Raw genomic sequence first — 19,411 nt, forward strand, 5'->3', positions numbered from 1 at the left:
TTCTCTGGGTTTGTTGTCTGGGCCTGACAAAGGACGAGCCTCTTTTCTGCTGCCTGTGGCTAAGCTGAGCAAACCTTTAGACTGCAGAAACAACCACAGCGCAATGAAAATCTGTGCTCTGATGGGGCACTTTTCACTGTCAGGGTTGCCCTCAGCTCTCAGATGAAGTTGAGCCATACGCACCTCTGGGACTAAAAAGGGCTGCCTCTCATCCAATTAACACCTCTCTTTCATACACATAAATATACGCACACATTAGGGCTGGGGTGGGGTGGGGTGGGATGGGGTGTATGGTGGACAATAACAGAGGGTGAGAGATGGCAGAGAGAGGGGAGTAGCTGCTCCATCTACATTCCCTGCGCCCCAATCTTTTGAAATGCTGATGACTCCTCCTCCCTCACCCTCATCGCTCTGCTCCCTTCTTTTTTAATGTGGCGGAGTCATCCATTCCATTAACCCTCCTCCTGCTCCCCTCCCCAGGTTAGAATGAGGCAGATCCCCCACCGCCAGCCTCCCCCCACCTCCCTATTAAAGGCAGGGTAACAGGGGCCACAGTGGTGACGATGGCAGGGGCATTTGTCATGCTCTGAGCCGCGGCAGTCTGTTGCTCTCCCGTGGGCCTTTGTTGTCCCCAGCTCCCAACTTGCTGGCTAAGCAGGGGATTTCACATGTTTCATTAACATCTGAACGAGCTCGGCGCTTTTGTACATTTCACATTGCTTGGCGGGAATGTGCACGAACACAGACATACACGCACTTAAAACCATAAAAAGCAGAATGCAGCAAGCACGTGTGCCCAGGAGAGTGCAGTCAGTTTTATAAATGAGCAAGGGCAGGATTAGAGCTGTATCACACACACACACACACACACACACGTGCACACACAACTGTTGGGATGAGTGTTGAGTGCACATTCAGCCTGCAGTTATCCAACCTCTGCGCGGTTCGTGGCACACATTCGGTCTTTGTGCTAAGCACAACAATCAGCATGCCCTGCCCGGCGCCGGTGTTAGGGGCACCACTCAAGTGGAGGTCACTCGCCAAGGCGTTATAATGCTTTGGGCTGGGCACAACAAGACTGAGGGCAATCCACTTAAAGCGAACCACTAACCCCCCCACCTCCTCTCATATCCCATCCAGTATCACACTTCTGAATGGAAAACGGGAAATCGGCCCTCTGCAGCACTTCAAAAACTGGAGAGGGAGAAAGCAGCTGCTTTTTAAACACGCTGCCTCGACACCCGGACAGCAGTGCCTAAGATCTCGGTTAGAGGGAGATGAAACGGCTCGAATCAGGCAACATGGGCAAAATCAAAGCTTAAAAGACTTTTGATGAGAAGATGGCTTTTTTATATTTTCCTCGCTCCCTCATTTTCTCACTTCAGCTGACTTTTTCAGTGACTTTTTGCCACAAGGGCAAGGCTGAGGTCAAGAACCTGGATGCAAGGAATGGAGAAATGAATGGTATCATACATAGATAAATAGAATGTACTTGAGTTGTAATTGCATCAGTAATGCCAATTTGTGAGTGAGTTTTGGCAGAGCTTTTTGCTTTTTCTTCTCTCCCTCTGTGCTTTCCTGGAGAAGATAATCTCTTTGCCTTAGCCACCTCATACTATACTATATGCCTGCTTCTTACTCTTTAGTTAGTTAGGTAGGTAGTAGATTTTTTCCCCATTGTCAATGTTTTAAAAATCTGCTTCAGTTTTTTATTTCATCAAAGAATTGCTGGGATTCCTTGTAAAAATGACAATGGAAACAACATCGAACTAATTTTGTAATCTGTGTAACTGAGATGGCACATGAAACAACTGCACTCACATTATTCACGACTGACATACCGTCTACTTTCAGCATGAAGTGCTGAAATACCAGAACTGGGAATGTATAAATCTGCAGTTCTTTGATTAATTAATTAAAATCTACTTCTCTGTACCATCATTTCTAATTCCTAAATGTTTTTGTACTCCAGATGTCTCTAGCCCACTGATCTTTACGCTCAGCAAACACCACTTCTCTTTATATAAGAATCTTGATCTTTTCATTATTAGAAAATACCTTGGCGAACTTGTAAAACAAACTGCCCTCTTTTTTTGACCACAGCCCATTGATTTGTTTATCCCTCTTTACTCTTTAAACTTCCTCACCCTTTTTTAAAGTCTCTTCTCTCATCTGCCTGCCCTCTTGGTTGCTCCTTGTCACTGTGCTTAATTTTCTGTCCCTCTTGTCTTTCTTAATAGAATTAGCCGTGTGTCCATCCGTTTGTACTAAACATCTCCCTGTTTCTGACAGCTAATGGGGGCCATTCCAAGTCCGGAATGACTGATATTGAGATATCCTTCCTCCAGGGTAACATCCATAGCAATTTCCCCTTGATTTGCTGAGTGATGGACTCGGTGCAAAGGAACATAGACCTAATGATCATTGCGGAGATGTGCTCTCTAAATCAAGGCCGTAGAGATTACAAGCTGTACAATAAGCTATGTCTCCTCCCCCCTCCTCTCTCTCTTTCTCTCCCTCTGCTGAGGTATTTCCAGAATGCCGCTGGCCACGATGGATTTACGAGTAGCCCATACTTTGGTAAACACCGATGGTGGGCAGCTTTGTCCTCCCCCCTGTGATATAGTGAAGGTCCTCATAAAAATGGGAAAACCAGGTTACGGCCACCATAGAGTTGGGCTAAACAATAAAAGGCTTTATGGGCAGATATAGGCCTGTACCATAAATGCTGGAATCTGCTGTCAGAGGGACATTAAAGGGATAATGATAGGGGGGGTAGCTTTCACAAAATCCCTGAAGCTACTACGAGGGACTTTTTTAGAAAAGACACACACAGACGCACACACACTGAGGATAGCAAAGCACAGATGTAGAGATCTATAGAACAGTTTAACTTTGGGTCAGGCTTTGCGCGTGTGTGTGTGTATCCAGTAGATTGACAGAAAGGAGGTGGAAGCGGGGCAGTGTTTATCGATAACTGCAGCTTGTTCTCACATCGAAGGGTCGGGCCCTCATTACACATTGGCTCACTGTCGAGGAGCACAGCTGTTGGGTTTGGCTGGTGCTGCCTGTATGGGCTGCACAAAACCAGCTGTGCAAACAAATACACACAGAAACAGTAATGGCAGTAAGGGGAACAGAGTGGTAACAGACAGGTCGGTGGAGTTTCAGGCAGACTTAAAAGCAAACATACACCTCTGCGCGTACACGCACACACAAAAACACGCTGACATGCACCCAGGGGAGATGTGATCCTGGCATGAGGAAGTTGGCTGCTGGGGCCATGCCAGTGGTAGGAGTAGGCGTGGAGGTGATTATGGTGCTGATCATCACAATTGTGGGATAATGCTGCTGACATGCAGACAGCATGTTTTTGCCCCACACTGTGACAGAGACCTGGACATCTCCTTGGAGGAGGAATGGCAAGGGGAACACTTTTTACTGCTTCCTAACAGCCCTGATTGGGCTAAGAAAGAATGAGAGTGGGGGCAATAAAAGTAGTTTGACACCCTCAAGGTCCAGTCAGCAATCTCCTCTCCACCCTTGCCCATAAAACTCTTTGAATTCCCTCCTTAAATCCTTCTCCCCCACTCTCCCCCCATCTCTCCGCTGGACTCTCAGTTCCGGCTTTGCTCCGAATCAAGGACGCTGTTTACCGCTCGTGGTATTGCTCTATTATTTGCACTTACATAACCATATATTTCTGCAAAGCCTCCACATCTGAATGGTGCTTTAATCAGGCCCCTCCATCGGTTTGCCTGGACTTTATACAACAACACTTTGAAGCCCAAGACTCGCCTCTCAGTGAAGTTAGGGGATTGAGACACAATCTCATTCTGTCTGGCTTTGCTGCCCGCCAGAGTACTTTTCCATGTTCTCAGGAGTGTGGCGCTTATTGATGCTGGAACAAGAACAGCCACCTGGACTTTACACTGTCATGAAGATGCAATGGAGACCACAGACCACTCTCTTCCCCTACATTCGTGGCACCAATTGTCAAGTGTGTGTATGAGCACTTATACTCATATTATGTGTATGCATGTCTGTATTTGTTTGTGACGAGTCACTTTCACTTACAGACCGGACACCACTGTTCCGTCCTGTGAATGTAAAAATACCACATTTATTTCATCTTAGGCAACTGGATATATTGAGCCCTTTTTAAGGATGACAAAGGGACTTTTTTGTTTAAAAATAAATGTTAGAAAGCTGCAGGGAAAGGCCTTTTTTCAGGTATAATCTTGTATTCTTCCCTCCCCCTCCGTAATAAGCAATGAACAACAATCCGTTATCTCTTAGCTTGTTCTATGCTATCACAGGGTATTACCCGAGGATGAATGCTCTCCCCTTGGAGAAGAAAACAGAGCCTGGAAAATTAGCATTTTCTGACAGCCATTACTCATAGGGCTAATCCTGTCAAGGAATGTGTGGCTCCGCTATCAGTGCAAGCAAGGGGTCGCCGTGGCCCAGGCCTGCACACTGGGCTCTTATCAGGCAGGATAAACATACTGGGGCCTGCATTAAATAAGTGTCACACTCAGTGGGGGCGGAGCAGGCCAAGCCCCCCTGCCAGGCTCCATGCAGATAATCCCTGCAAAAACCTTGTTGGTCAGCCCCAGCTGTGGCCTGTGGCTCAGGTGTAGGGAAAGTGGGGGAGGAGAGGTATTGTTCAGGCAGTGGTGTAGATTACAACACAAGTCACACAGGTTTTTGGCCATGTCCACATTGATGCAGATATATTTGAAAAGGCTATTTATGTATGAAATGTTTTCGGTCCGCACGGGCATTTTCAGGTCCATTTTGAAAAGTTTCACATCCACACTGAGATACCAAAACAGAAGAAAAATGTTGAAGATCGCATGTCCAGTAGATGATGGGACGGGACAGGTGATTTTGCCGTCATAGACAAGTTGTCAGAATCTGCAGCTCAGAAACTGCTCTTGACCTTGTCTGGGACATCCTGTCAAACATGTTTGATCTTTTCATATGTGGTCTTTTATTGTAAGAGGTCAAATGAGACAAATTTTCACTCTTGCTAGTGTCAAGGTAATGCGAGATGTCCACCAACAAAATTACATCTAGTGAGTGCTTGGCTTTAATCTCTACCATTGAGCTTGTGCAGACAACTTGAGCCAACAGCTGTACTCCAGATCACATGACAATCACAGGTCAATGTTTTTTAAAAGCTCAGTTTCCCTGTCATCACCACAACATGGGACTGGTGACGTGTTTGTGAAAAGTTTGGGTGTGTTTGTGGGACTGTGACCTTAATTGGCACTATATTCTTTCGCCATTGATATTTGCATCACCTGACTTTGAAAAGGAAATATTCATGACTTTATAGTTCTGCTATGATAGCTTTGGCATGTACTCAAGCCTGGTGGATGACACAGCTGCATGTTCGCATAACAAGTTGCAACAATGTGCATGGAATGTTGCAGAGTAAAGGTGGGGTAACATTTTATTAGGGAGGTGGTGCAACTCTGAAGCAAAACAACTTCCTGGACTTTATTCCAGCTGTACCTACACTCTGAGTCAGTTACTGTGACTGGGTGACTTTGCCACTTTCGTTGCTTTATGTGTGCTTGGTGAACTGAGGCGTCTCTCTGGGCAGCACTTGAGGCAAAGTGTAATGGTGTTACACTGAGTGTACAAGGTGGGAAACCTTGAATAATGTGGGATGAGAGCGAGCCAGAAAGGCGAATCCGAGTCAGCCAGTGGGTCACCAGGAGGTGAGGCTGCCTACTTCCCTGGGTTCAAGAAAAGTTCAGCCGCATAGCATTAGGCAAATTAGGGAGACAGGGCTAGGGGAGAAAAAATCGGAGGGTAGGGACTGATGAGAGCATGGGGGAAAGGGTCACATTAGTTGGAAGGAGGAGCCCAAATAAAGAGTGAGAACATAGACCGGATCTTCCAGGAAAAAGATACAGTCTGGAGCAGCACTCATTATGTCCATGAACTCCGTGAAAAGATATGAAAGGCTCATTACTGAGCTTATATAACTTAATCATGTCATCAGATTCATTCTTATTTAAAGCCCCCGCACGTAAATTTGAGGGAAGGCGCCCTCCCTGCTGACGTCCCTGAAGGGGTTAAACGTAGGAGGAGCAACGCATGAAAAGAGACTGAGGGTAGGAAGAAAAAAAAAAGAAAAAGAGCCTATTGGAGGTGGAGCAAAAGCCCTCAGCTGCTGTGCCTTGTCACATTTTTGCAGAACATGATAGCCGCACGATTTGGTGTGGGAACGATTTAGGCTTCTCTCTCTCTCTCAATACAAACAAGGCGGTGCTGCATGTTTCAAGCGACACTGGATATCGGAGAGCAGGGTCTGACCGAGGAAGCCGCCGCCGTTGTTGCAGAGCACGGAGGGAGACCGGTTCATATACGGGGCTGACAGGAGTCCACCCACGTCGGGCGCAAACGGGACAACCAACCGTAACCCAAAGGACAGACTGCAACTAGACGGAATGTCCTCTCTGATATTTGCGCTTTCATCCCATTGATAATTTCCCTGTGTTGTCGACACGGACTGGGAGATTTGTGTTGTCTTTTCAGGGATTTTATTCGGGTTATTTTCTCTTTATGGTGTGGATACAGCCTCCAATGTTGCTCTCTGTTTGAGCAAGGCCGAAAGGACCGATACATTCTGCTGAAGTTGTTCGGGTCGTTTTCGGTTTATTTTTTTCTGTGCATATTGCAAGCGGCGTTCTTGCGTTGGACACCATGCAGACTGTTCTTTTAAAACATGTTTTCAAATTGAGCGCAGCCGATTAGGCTATCTGAGACGCTGATTCACTCCTCGGTTTGGGTTTCGATCAATACGGCGCTATAAGAAGATGCCAAATGTTCAAATGTTCCCGCTGTGTTCGGATTTATCACTTTTCCTTCGATTTTAATGCAGTTTCCCCCCGTTTGGCCCCCTCAGTTTCTACCTCTGCTGGTGGCGAGCTGAAAACCACAAGGCTCGTGTGTTCCTGCGTGCGCGACAGTAGTTCGTTTTTTGGTAATAGTCCCCTGCTGTCGTCCTGCTTCGTATGATGTATGAGAGTGTGGACGTTGTGGGACTGAATCCCAGCCCGAACCCGTTTTTAATGATGGATTACTACAACCAGAGCAGAGGATGCTTGATCCCAGAGAAAGGACTGGTGCCGGGAGCGCCCCATCCCTACAGCACGTCCATCAGAAACCAGCACTGGAACGGCTCCAATCACTGTAGGTGCCTTTTCCTGCCTCCTCAACTTCATTTCACTAATTGGGGAAGTTAAAGCCTCAGTGTTCGTGTGTGTGTGTGTGTGTGTGCACACATTTAAAGCCTATATAAACGGCGTTTTCCATTTTGTTATTTTAGATCACATGACAGTTGGGACTCTAATTTTATTATGAGGCTTTTATTCCCGTGTTTACCACCCTGTTTTATCGCAATTATTTAAACCCTATAATATGTGCCAAGCAGCGTTCCATGTTATCGCCATTGCTGAGCTTCATAACTGCATTATATATACTTGACCCACTTTCGGCTCTCTCTCCTGCCTCAGTATGCGCCCAGGCTGGGTTATTTATTATTATTATTATTATTATTATTATTTTGGATCGCTTTGATCCAGGCCACGTTATCCAAAGCTTTTGCGTTCCTGAAATATGCACTTGATACAAACAAGGTTTTGCAAGCCATGCCAGCGTTAATCAGATCAAACTTTCCTGCCAGTGTTATCCCTCCGTTCCTCTGGTAATCTGGAGAGCTGCACCCACAGGCCACAGTTCCTGAGCAGCAAGGCCTTAACTGGTCAGTCCTGTCTATTCCATGTCCCAATCAGGCCTTGCGCTAATTAAATGTATTTTAAACCAGTGATTTATATTTAGTAGGTAGGCTGGAGACACAGTTACAACACTGTGTGCCCTAAGAATCGAATTCTACAGTTTAATGTTTAAATCACATATTTATCATAACAGTTTATGTCAAAAGACATATATCAAATATTAGAATAAATATTTAAATTCTAATAAATACAACCAGAAATTAATATATGTAGGCTCATGTGCCAAGGAGTGAGGATGACAGGCTTTCTGTCATGTCTAAAAATAGCATGTCAGTGTCTGATGGTGCTTCTAAAATCTCAGTAAGACTTAGTTTGGATAGGTGATTGTGTTCGGTGTAGGTGTTTTTCTTGGGTTAAATAACCACCGCCAGTCATGGGAGATTTCAGTTTATTGACACGGTATCTGCTGCAGTAAGAGAGAGTTTTATTGCAACAACAAAGTATCACAGAGGCCCTTCCCATTCTTTACCTCAAAGGAGCTGCAGTGCACAAAGCTCAACCAGGCCTTTATAGATGAGATAGCTCTGTTGTCTTTCACAGCTGAAGGAGTGTAAAAGGCAGGAATCTCCACAGGCTCTTAAGGGCCAATTTCCTCCTCGTCTCAAGACTATAGAAACACACGACAAAGGGAAATTTAAACAGGAATTTCTGATGTTTGGCAGCAACAACAAAAGCACTCAAAATGGTTATGTTTGCGCTGTAGTCTATCTCCCTCTCCCTCTTTTTCACTGCTTGTTTTTCCAAGTCAGATGAGATCAAAAATTCCTCTTGACTAAAAGGACAAGTCGCATACATATTTCAAAGCAAATATCAAGCGAGCTTGTTAGTATTTATCGAACCGACCCACTAAACAGCTCTTGTGGCAGCATTGATTCAAACCATGTGAGCTCGTATGAGGGAGACTGTGGGGGTTTGGCCCAGGAAAAGACCTCTGATCCCTTACTCGACTTCACATTGTGTTGCTTAACGGAGAAGTTGCAGGGGGAGTGTGTGCATGCGCGTGGGAGGGGGGTAGCAAAGCTGCTCTTTGCCTTGCTGCTTGAATGTAATAAAAAATTTAGTGCACAACCAGGGAGCTGTGGCGGGGGGGGGGGCTAGAGTAGAGAGGCACAACATCCGTTAGTGTCATCACGTGGCTTGGAGGCTTATTGGATCATAGGGGTAGAAAACAAAACAGAGCAAGATTTCACCTCCAGTTCTTAAGCAGGAATCCAAACCAGTCAGGCTCAAAAGCACGAGACAATCCCAAAAACATCTGCTGGCTTCATCTTTTTCTGTACTTTTTTAAAATACAAACTTCACAGACAGTAGTCCCATGGTATGTGATCCTCTGCACGTGGGTTTAGAAACAGATTGCTGGTGGAGCTAAACATTTTTTTTACCCCCTCAGTGCTTTTCCTTTTTGGTCCTCTTGTTTTTTCAACCTCTCCACATTGGATCTAACTATTCATTATAGGCTTTACAGACGAGCTCTCTGGCTCTAAGAGTGCACTCAGTGACATCTTCGAAGTAAATGGCCTCCTGGAACCATTAAGTTGCTGGGCACAAGTCCAGATCATATGGATGCTTCATCCCTGATGTTATTGTTCTTTAAAGATGCTGCCACTTTAGTTATTTGACTGTTTCCATCCAGCTGCTGTCAGCGCAGGTTTGCCCAGTCACAGGCAGTGTCTGCAAGCCGCTTATAATCTGGTTATATTCAGAGCAGCAATGCTGAATCTTTATGGTGAAAAGGCTCTGGTCATGCAGATTAAATGCACTTGATTTTTCACAGAGTGCCTGTCAGAATCCTTATAGCAATTATGGGCTCATGCATGAAAGAATGTGCATGGCCTTGTTCACATGACTGTCACACACACAAAAATGGGGGTATGAAGGGAAGAGGGATTGCGTGAGGTGGGCTCAAATGCTCACCAGTCCATAGGATTCTTGCCCTTTGTTTTTTGTTTTTCTCAGGCTGTCCACGTACAAAAGAAAGTGGTCACCGGGGATTTGTATCGAGAGTAGACGAGGCAGAGAGAAGGTAGCTAGGTTGTCTTCTGCAGGCAGGGCCTGCCAAGTGGGCTATTGGACACGAACGCTGTTTGTCTGAGGGGTAAGTGACTGGTAGCTTAATCTGACTCATGTGGTATTTAAGTGCGGAAGTACTTTTGCCTAGCAGGAGACGAGGTCCAAGAAAAAACAGATGGTGTTTTATTGTTTTTCGGTGCAACGGACTGTAAGTGCAGGAGCAATTTTGGGCAATGATGAAGGGGGAGGTTGGAGTGGATTTATTTTTTTTTTTTTAAGCGAAAAAAAGCAAGAAAGTTTGAGCTTTGCTGGTGAAGTGCAAACCCATGTGGTTTCTCTTTTGGCTTTCTGAGAGGCTGCAGCATCAGACAGCGCTGCAAGAGCGTCCCTAATTGTTTGTGCAGTTAGGCAGCGACATGGAAAACTGTGGGTGATGTGTTTGGACTTAGTGTAGGCCAGCAGATTGGTGTTGGCCTTGCGAAAGAACTGCAAATATCACGTCCACCCCCCTTTATTTATACATGCAGATTTTATTTGGCAAGTGTGTGCTGAGATTTGGGAAAAATACAAACAACAGAGCATAAACAGAGAGAGGCTCGTCCTGTCCCCAAACAGAATTGGCCAGAAGTACTGTCGGTTTCTGACATTGAACTCCCTTCAATGTCGTAAACAGCTGGAGAAAAGGTCATCTATGAAGGCAGAACATAAAGTACCAAATTTATCAATCCACTCAGGATTTCTTGGCAAAGCTGCTTACAACTTGAGTAAAATTACAGCTTGTGACTTTGTTGACATAAAGCAGTAATGCAAAGCACAGGCCTTAATATTCCTGAACTGCAGTGTTTTGCCCTTAATGTCAAGTCCCTGAGCCTTATAATATTTTCTGCATGCTTTTTAATGTACATGTTCATGCTTTCATGGACAGGCTGATGAGAGGATGGGCCTCTCCTCCTCAGGCTTTGTTGATCCCAACTTGATGGAACTGGCAGGATGGATGGACAGCATTGAGGCAAGGTCCCCTGTTCTTCCAGGGCAGGGAAGCGTCAGGCAGGCTCTTTATTGCGCCACGTCTGCCTTACCCCTTTCAGCCAATGGCGACAGTGATTTAGTAGCCTGAACGCCACGGAGAGTGAGAGTGAGAGAGAGAGAGAGAGAGCGCGCACGCCTGTGTGTGTGTGGGTGAGAGAGAGAGATCAGTATGTCCACAGAAACACGCCTGCTTTCACCTTCAGGTGAACATCAATAACACATTTTGTCATCAAGGTATGTTTGTAATGGCAAAGGGGTGAAGGGAGTTCAACACTGCTGCCACCGCTCTCCTGGGAAAGGCCGCAGGGCAGCATTTCACAACCTGCCATCACTCGCTCCCAAAACGCCACCTTGCCACCAACCTTCAGAGCTGTTGCTGCCCTTTTTAATGCGATTCATCGTTTACGAAATAGAGATGCCCTCAGAGTGGGATGTTCACCATGCCACAAGGTTAACCGGAGCATTGGAGGCACATGTATTTGTTTGATAGTGCCCGTTGCTTCAGTCATTTTTTTAAAGTGTAATGATTGGGTGTGGTCCGTCACCTTGAACATCGGCAGAGCAACTGGCTTTTGGACAGACAAACAATGCTATAGCTGACTGGCAACTTTTATTTTCTCCTGGGGTTGGCATATTGCAGTGTTATTCTGTATTGAGTGTGTCAGAAATTCAGCTTATTTTTGTCGGTGCAGTTTTTTTGTGAACACACGCTCAGACCCACCAGTGGGCCCCAGCATGTTTGTAGAGCGAATTAGCCGGAGGCATCAGTCAGAGTGTACTGTACACCAGTTTGGTTTGATGCTAAATCCCCAAACAAGGGTTGGTGTACACTGCAAAGCCCCCTTTGATGAGCAAAGCAGGGCAGACAAAAGATCCAGGCAGTGTCATTGATTCATAAGGGCTTAAAGAAGACAGCTGATTGCAGACATTGTGACATAGAGCTGTAATCTCACTATCATTAATTACAGTCTCCCCTGTGTCTGTCCTGCTACACACACACACACACACACACACACACACACACACACACACACACACACACACACACACACACACGGGTGGGACTGAGATCGAAACAGTTCAGGTTAAAGGGGGGTTCTACCCTCTAAAATATTCATAGCTTCTTCATTTAAATCAATTCGGCTCTACGGGGGCAGTCAAGCGTCAACTGTCAGAAATTGAGCTGGGCCTGTTGTAATCACTTCTTTACTTATCTCTACAGATGGCTTGTTCGCAATGGGCTCTGCATGGCTAGCTCACCAGCACACTCTCTCTCTCCCCTTCCCATCTCTCCGCCCTATCTCCATGTTTCATCCCCACCCTCTCATAATGGAACACATATAAATTCATCCGGGTATTGAACCAGAGACATTCATCACCCCAGAATTCATCTGCAAGGCATTTTCATTCCCAAAGTGACTCCTTTCTCTCTCCCACTTTATCTCTCTCGCCCTCTCTGTTTCCCATCTCCATGGTTGCATTCTCTGCATGGCAAGCCTGAGCTGGGCAGTCAGTGTCACGATTAATCTTTAATGCTCGCCTGCCCTAATTTTTCCTCATATTTTACAAGATTTCCTGCCCTCCAACCCCCCTTTTGCCAGCATCCGCTATATATAGAGTGATTACATGGAATGTTGCCTTGTTTCATCAGTTGCGGAGGACCACTGCCTGCCTCTGCCTCTCCTGTACAGTCTGCCACACTCTCTCTCAGGCCACTAGCTCTAGGCCACAGCACAGGACTGCTGCTTCCACCAACGCACTCATCCCCAGGCTCCCTTTGGGGATCTGTGTTAACATCACATGGATGACAACTCTGTACACCTCAAGTAGTTCACACACACATACACACACACCGCAATGGAATGCCCTCCTATTTAGAGAAGGGGACAGCCGAGAAAATAGGGTAGAGGTTAGTTAGCTAAAAATACAAGAGCCTGGCAGTTCTCCTGCTGTCTGGGCAAAAAATAGCACCGTGTTGCTGCCGTCTCAGTCAGCATTGTTAACTAAGGAGCAAGAAAGAACGCTCTGCCCCAGCTCATGTTTGTGTTTCGTGCAAGAAAGAAGAGGGTGCTCTGAATCACTCAAACTTACCCTTATTTATTTGTGCACACAAAAACAAGTCCCCTCGGCTACAACTGTGCTTTCAACAAGTTAGCAAGCCAGCACCTAAGATAGAAGAGATGTGTGAGTGTTTCAGATGATCTCATTGCGGTTAATAACTGGAGTCCTTATTTGCCTGGCTTTCATAATACCCGGTGTTGGTGTCTTTAACAGGGCAACTTTGGAGGAAGACAAGCCCTTTCTGTATGTCTTGATTTATGGAAGTAACTTTAGATATCTATATTGTGTATCTTCTCCTCTGTGGTTCTCTGTCATGTCATCCTGGCCCAGCCCAGCTCAACCTGGCTCAATCTGGTCTCACTTAGTGACAGAGGAGCTAGGTCTGTCTGGACGCCACTCTTTTTTCTTTCCCACAGCCACTCTGAATCACTTCATATTCATTACGTGTCTGGCTGGAGCCCGGCCTCTGACATTTGACTCTTAAAGGCCCACCTGGGACTGGGATGAAATAGACTGCCAACAGTGCGGCGGAGGTGGGAAGGAAGAGTGTAGTGCTGGATAGTGATGGATAGGACAGCATGTTCGACTGAAGGAGGCAGGCTCGGGTTACAGGCCGCTTGTTCCCTGTAACCCTGTTTGTGATATTAGCATTGTGTGAACTGAGAGATGCCCTGTAGCTGAGCAGCTCCAAACACGTGTAGGTTAAGAGAGGTGAATGAGAAGAGAATGAAACAACTGGATCCTGTTTGTTATGAATAGAGCCACTGTGTGTTTAAAGGGAGGCACTGTGATATCAAGCAGCCCCTTCATTTCAGAGTCGTATTGTCTAACCTTTGATGCGACCTTTAGTGTCTTATCTGGGCCATTGTTAGTGAGAGAGATAGTTGCTTGGTAGATATCACAATAATGAAGTGGTCATGTCAGATGCTGAGGAGCATTCATTGTTCTGTGAAAAACAAATATGTCACAACCCTCTTTGCTGCTAGTTAATTTGCCAAGAGCCCCGGTAGGGTTCAGTTGGTGGCCTACTGGTGTTCGTCTCTGAATGTTTCATACCCAGAGACAATGCACTGGGAAAGAAACTGAGATAAAGCCCTCAGGATGATATGGGCCCTCCTCTCTTGGTGAAACTAGACACATAAATGTCTTTGTCTATTCCTCATTCCATGTCATCTTTTTTCAAAAGCCCTGCCGGCCCAGATGTTCCTTCAGATTGGGGAAGGGGGTGGGCTGATAGGGAAATATGCAGCCATGCAGCACTTAGAGTGGAGAGGGCACATTCTGTTATTCCACGGGATTTTTAACAGTAACCTGAGGAAAGCTTTTTATAGTAGGGTAAAAAGACGAAGGGAGGGTAGGAAAGAGAATGAAGTGAAGCATTTGTTCATCAGTTCTGCTCAAGAATATGATAGAGATATTATTTATTTAGTTACTATTTCACAGTTGTGCTTTTGCTTTGTTTTGACCAAAGTCTACTGCCTTAATGCTTTACTATTTGCACGCATACACACCTTTTGTTTGGTGCTCCAAATGATAGCACTGTGATCAAAGAGGAAGCCTCCTCTGTGCCTTGTGGAGATAAAATCATAAGTATAGGAGCCCTTTGACAGCAAGGCTTTCCCCATCTCTCCATTTCTGCTCCAGCTGATTAATGGAAAAGGTGACAACAGTTGGAACCAGAGTTGTCAAGTCGCACAGTGTGGCTCCCTGTAGTAACTGGTGGCCAACCTCGTTGCTTGTAGTGGTGCTGTTCTGTGCCACCCCTACGGCGTGACACCCTGCTTTGCCCTCACACCATACGTGGGAAACCTTTGCACAGCACTGCTGCCACTGTGGCGGTTCCACAATAGAGCTGGATTATTGTGTCTGGGCTGTCAGCACCTCTCAGCTGAAAGAAAATGAGACAGAGAGAGAGATCCCAGGCACTGGGAGAGGAAGGGGGCCTCTGGGAGAGCTGGCATTTTCAAACAATAATCTCCGTGGAGCCTTTCAGGGGGTTTAATGTCATTTTTGGCCTCTGGATTTTTGCCCTTTTCTCCTTTGAACAAAAATCAGTGGAGAGCGAATAGGGAGGAAAAGAACGAGGAAATAAGTGAAGGGAGACAACAGACAGAGAGAGGGAGAGGCTTGGCTGGGTGACTGATTATTATTAGTGTTCTAGTGCGACTGATGGAGCCTTGGCCTGCATCCAGTGGCTGCCAACAGGCCAGTGTTGGCAAATTGAGTCTGGTACAGAATGACCTATATCCCCGTCCTATTTAGTACATTACAGCATTTTTTCTTTGTCTTGCCCATCTCTTTATCCGTTCCTCACTCCTTTCATTTCTTTATTTTGTATCAAGTGTCATGATGAGATACAAGCCCGATATATTTTCACTAGTATACCCTTTAATGTGTGTGGCCCAGTTGCCTTGGCAAAACCTGTTTCCACTGTCCAGCCTCATCATGTTTTTAGCTTTAGCCTTTTCAGATATTGACATGTTAAACAGTGAGGACAGATAGATGGCAGTTTAAGCTGACCAGAGCTTTTTACTTAGTACCTTGCGTGCAATCTGCATGGCTGCCCAAATTTGTTCTTGCTGGCTAGAGGCGGTGTGAATTATGGATAGGATGTAATGCAGCGATTAGATTCACACACATGTCCCTCTGCTGCAGTGGTGACCAGCTAGGTTCCCTTCTGCACTGAAAGAGGGTTTCCCTGGCTGCACATGAAAGTCTTGCCCATAGTGCTACTCACTCACCTGGCTACCAGCCTCATCTTCCCCACACTGCTCACCTCTAATCAACCTCCATAGCTACATACAACCTGAAGCTAGCAAGAGAAGAAATCCGCTCTCGCACATACTGTTGCTAAAGCTGTAATCCCCAACACCAGGTAAAGAGATGCATGGGAATCTTGGTCAGATGACTTTAAAGAGGGAGGAACTATGGCAAGGTTGAACCCCCCCCCCTCGTAAAGCCTGCTGGGATGCTCCTTGGGCTTCAGAGACCCAACCCCACCTGCCCTTACTGCTCAGCGGGAAGTTCCATCACTAGCTTCCCCTGAGCTGGCCTACTTGGGACTGTTTGATCTCATTGTGGAAGCAAGCGAGCTTGCCCGCTGCCTGGCAGGCAGAGAGCTCCTTGATGCCGAGGGTTGGGGAGGTGGAGCAGGCTTCAGTGGAGAGGCTTAATAACTGTATTAACATCGGTGGCTCCCCCAGGACCCACGCCTACACAGCAGAGGGAGGAGGGTCGGTAGCACTGTGAAGCTGCCTTCTTGCACATTTAATGCTCTGCCTTAATTTTCTCTCTTCTCCTGCTCTCTTTTTAGCTCAGTTTTTCAATTTGGTATGATTTCTAAATCAAGATATATTAGAGCAACGAAATAAATGATATATCTTTCTCTGTCTTCATGATGCTCAAACGTTTTTTTTCCACACATTTCTCAATTTCCCACTATGCTGCGTGACAGTTTCTCTCTTTTTATCAGTTTATGTTCTCATAATCCCTGTGGCAGCCCACTTCCTGGAACTCTCCATCTCCTCATTTTGTCTCCGTATCTGTGTTTTCTCTAATTGTTCGCCCACTTTCTTACATCTGGCTTTTTATTTATTCATTACAGATTGACATTAGTATTGTTGTTCCATCCCAACTTCCCTCCCATCACAATAAACAAGTTGGCTTACAGATGTGTAATATTACAATCAACTTTAAATTGAAAGTACTATACTCTTGCTTCACCTGTGTGTGTTGCTATTCATGACAGCTCCCCTTATCCCTTGAATTATACATCGGAAACTGTTGAATAATTGATAGGCCCCACTTAGCTTAATGGACAGAGTTAACGGGGAGAGGCGTGCGTTCCTACTTGCTGTGGAACTGGGTTGCAATAAATGGCACCCAGTCACCCCCAGGGTCATGATGAGGCCCGGGCCACAAGGCAGAGAGACGTAGCAGTCGACAAAGGCCAGCCGGGGTTAACTGGACCCCAGAGGGAAAGGGGACAGGAGGGAGAAGTGGGAGCATTAACATCAGGCTCACCTGAGGGCTCAGCTCAGGTTACTTGCACTCATTGTTTTTGGCAGGCCTGCTTACTAGTGTGTGCATAGGCAGCAGGCATGATCCTGTGCGTTTATGCAAACATACATCTTTTTACACTAGTATTTTTCACACACACATGCACTCACAGGAGGCATGCTTAACTCTTACACATGGACACAGAATATTTTTATTCAGGTGTTCCTAAATAATAAATAATGATCTGCTCTAGCAGTTCAGTCTTTGAAGAACATAGAATTATAGACTTTTACATTTGCAAACCAAAAAAATGTAGTGATAAATGACAACCATGACAAAATCAATAAGCCAGCAATGTTTTTAGCTCTGCCAGTATTTCTCTACAGGCTGCTGTTTCTTTGAACAAGTCGACCAATAAAACAGTTGGCTAAAAAATGTTGTATCCTTTAGAATAAATACATTTTTGGTATTATGTTCTATGCGAAAGACCTCATTTTTTTTTTAGACTGATGCTGTAGGAAGAGATCATCATTGTCTCACTAAAACCAGTCCACTGACTGGTGGGCAGCCATATCACAGGAAATTGTGTGTGTGTGTGTGTGTGTGTGTGTGTCATGATCAAATGGCTCCCCCCAGGCTACAATGAAAGGTCAGGGATCCATGCAGGAAATTTGTGTCTGTGGAGGCACAGACTTCACACACAGAGAGAAGGGGAAAAGCACAAACCATACTCGAGGAAGCTAAACATGTCCTTCATTAAATTCTAGTAACATCCCACTGCGCTCCCTTGATGACTCTGCCTGCTCTCATCAGCCATTTTTCCTAAGCACAGAGCTAACTTAACCTCCCGGTGCTATCGACAAGCTCCTCACTTTTTATTTTTTATTTGTTGCATTAGCGCTGACACTAAAGACAAATGAGTCTGCCTCTCCCCGCCCACCCGTTCTCCCCTCTCTCTGCCCAAATCTTCCACTAAGCAGCCCCCTGACACTACACATCAGACAGCTGAATCAAATGTGTGTCATCAGTCATCATTAGCGGACATGAGCAGGAGAGCAGTGGCTGGCCGTGTTTATAAAGATACCACTGTGATCTTTGGTGGATTTAGCCGCCTTACTTTATGCAGAGGTCATTGGTCAGGTGTGTAGCGAAGTTGGTCAGTGTTGCAATTTCAGCCTATGAATCTGTAGAATAACATCTATACTGTTTGTGTGTGTGTATGAACGATGGCCAGTCAGAGTGGCTGTTTTGTCTCCTAAATGTGCAACTAGCTTGTTTACCTCCACGTCTGGCTAATCTACTGTAAATATGTCAGCTGTCTCGTAGGGGTCTTAAGGCCATTTAAACCCCTGTTCTGACCTAGTAACCCCCTTGGGTCCCAGCGTCATTGAGCTCTTTTACAGACTAGTGACAGGGTAATGGCTCGCTTGCTTCATCTTCTTGTCCACACCCCTGCAAATACCTCCACTTACATCCACAATAATATGCCTTCAACTCAAAACTTGACATTGGTTCTTTTAGCTAATTTATGAAGGGAACTGTTGTCATTATGTGTTTCATGTACAGTAGAGGAATGCACGTTAGCCTGCTGAGGCTTGAAGGCAGATGTAAATTACAAGCTAGTTTTAACTATTAGCTCTAACTCATGTTGACGAGTACATAAAGTGACAAACCTAAATGGGTGATTTCAAGAGAAACGGCCTGGTAAGATGGCACATTATTTAGCATCGTTTTGCGCACACACACACACACACACACACACACACACACACACACACACACACACACACACACACACACACACACACACACACTCACACTCATTCATCGAGTCACGCACACGCTGCACTCACAACCTCTCCCCCACTTCCACAGTCATGCTTCTGCTCTGAAGTTGAGAAGATCAAACCCTCGTAATCTATTCCCCTGTGATTGACTATTGTGTTGTCCACAGAGAGGGAAAGAGGGAGAGGGGAAAGGGAGAACATGAGTTGAGAGAAGCAGTTTGACATGACAAAGCCTGTCCCTGGTGATCCTCTCTTTCCCAGATCCTCATGAGCCTCTTCTCTTTCTCCCTTCTCTCTTGATCCCTTGTTCTTTCCACCTCCTCCTGGCTCCAAGTCCACTTCACCCCTCTAATGCAAATAGCCCTTTGCTCCCTCCATATTTATGACCTGCTTCCTCCACTGTTAAATATGCGCTTAAGAACGGAGGGCCTTGAATGCTGCCAGTCACATTGGATTAGTGAGTATCAATGGGCAGATAACCTCTCTGTTATAGTGAGTGAAGAGCAAACACTCTAGCACAAGCAGTCATGAAGGTTTTTTGGCCTTCAAACACTGTGTGGTACTCGGCTCAATAAAGATGGATAGGGTCTGGTTAATGTGTATGGATGTAATTTCAGTGCAGGCGGACAGAATGGTGGTGTATGAAATGCATTTTCCAGTATTTCTTCACCTGTGATTGTTTTTAAATGCTGAGGGCAGAAATGTGTT

The 19,411-nt window shown here is 45.7% G+C and overlaps 1 protein-coding gene across 13 annotated transcripts in view; it reads left to right on the forward strand.

Annotated features, from left to right (window-relative positions):
* The window catches only part of raraa (retinoic acid receptor, alpha a), a 138,361-nt gene that overhangs the window by 93,322 nt on the left and 25,628 nt on the right, over positions 1-19,411 (forward strand). For 4 of the 13 annotated variants that reach the window (XM_044179705.1, XM_044179706.1, XM_044179715.1 and 1 more), the window contains exon 1: positions 3,484-7,212. The exons of the other annotated variants lie outside the window; for them this stretch is intronic. In XM_044179705.1, the coding sequence (XP_044035640.1) occupies positions 7,035-7,212 (178 nt within the window). In that variant the 5' untranslated portion in view covers positions 3,484-7,034. Of the gene's footprint in view, positions 1-3,483; positions 7,213-19,411 lie in introns of those variants that run through there. 13 annotated transcript variants of the gene reach the window in all.

This window comes from Siniperca chuatsi, linkage group LG20 (genome assembly GCF_020085105.1).
Source record: "Siniperca chuatsi isolate FFG_IHB_CAS linkage group LG20, ASM2008510v1, whole genome shotgun sequence".
In the NCBI taxonomy this organism is placed as follows: domain Eukaryota; kingdom Metazoa; phylum Chordata; class Actinopteri; order Centrarchiformes; family Sinipercidae; genus Siniperca; species Siniperca chuatsi.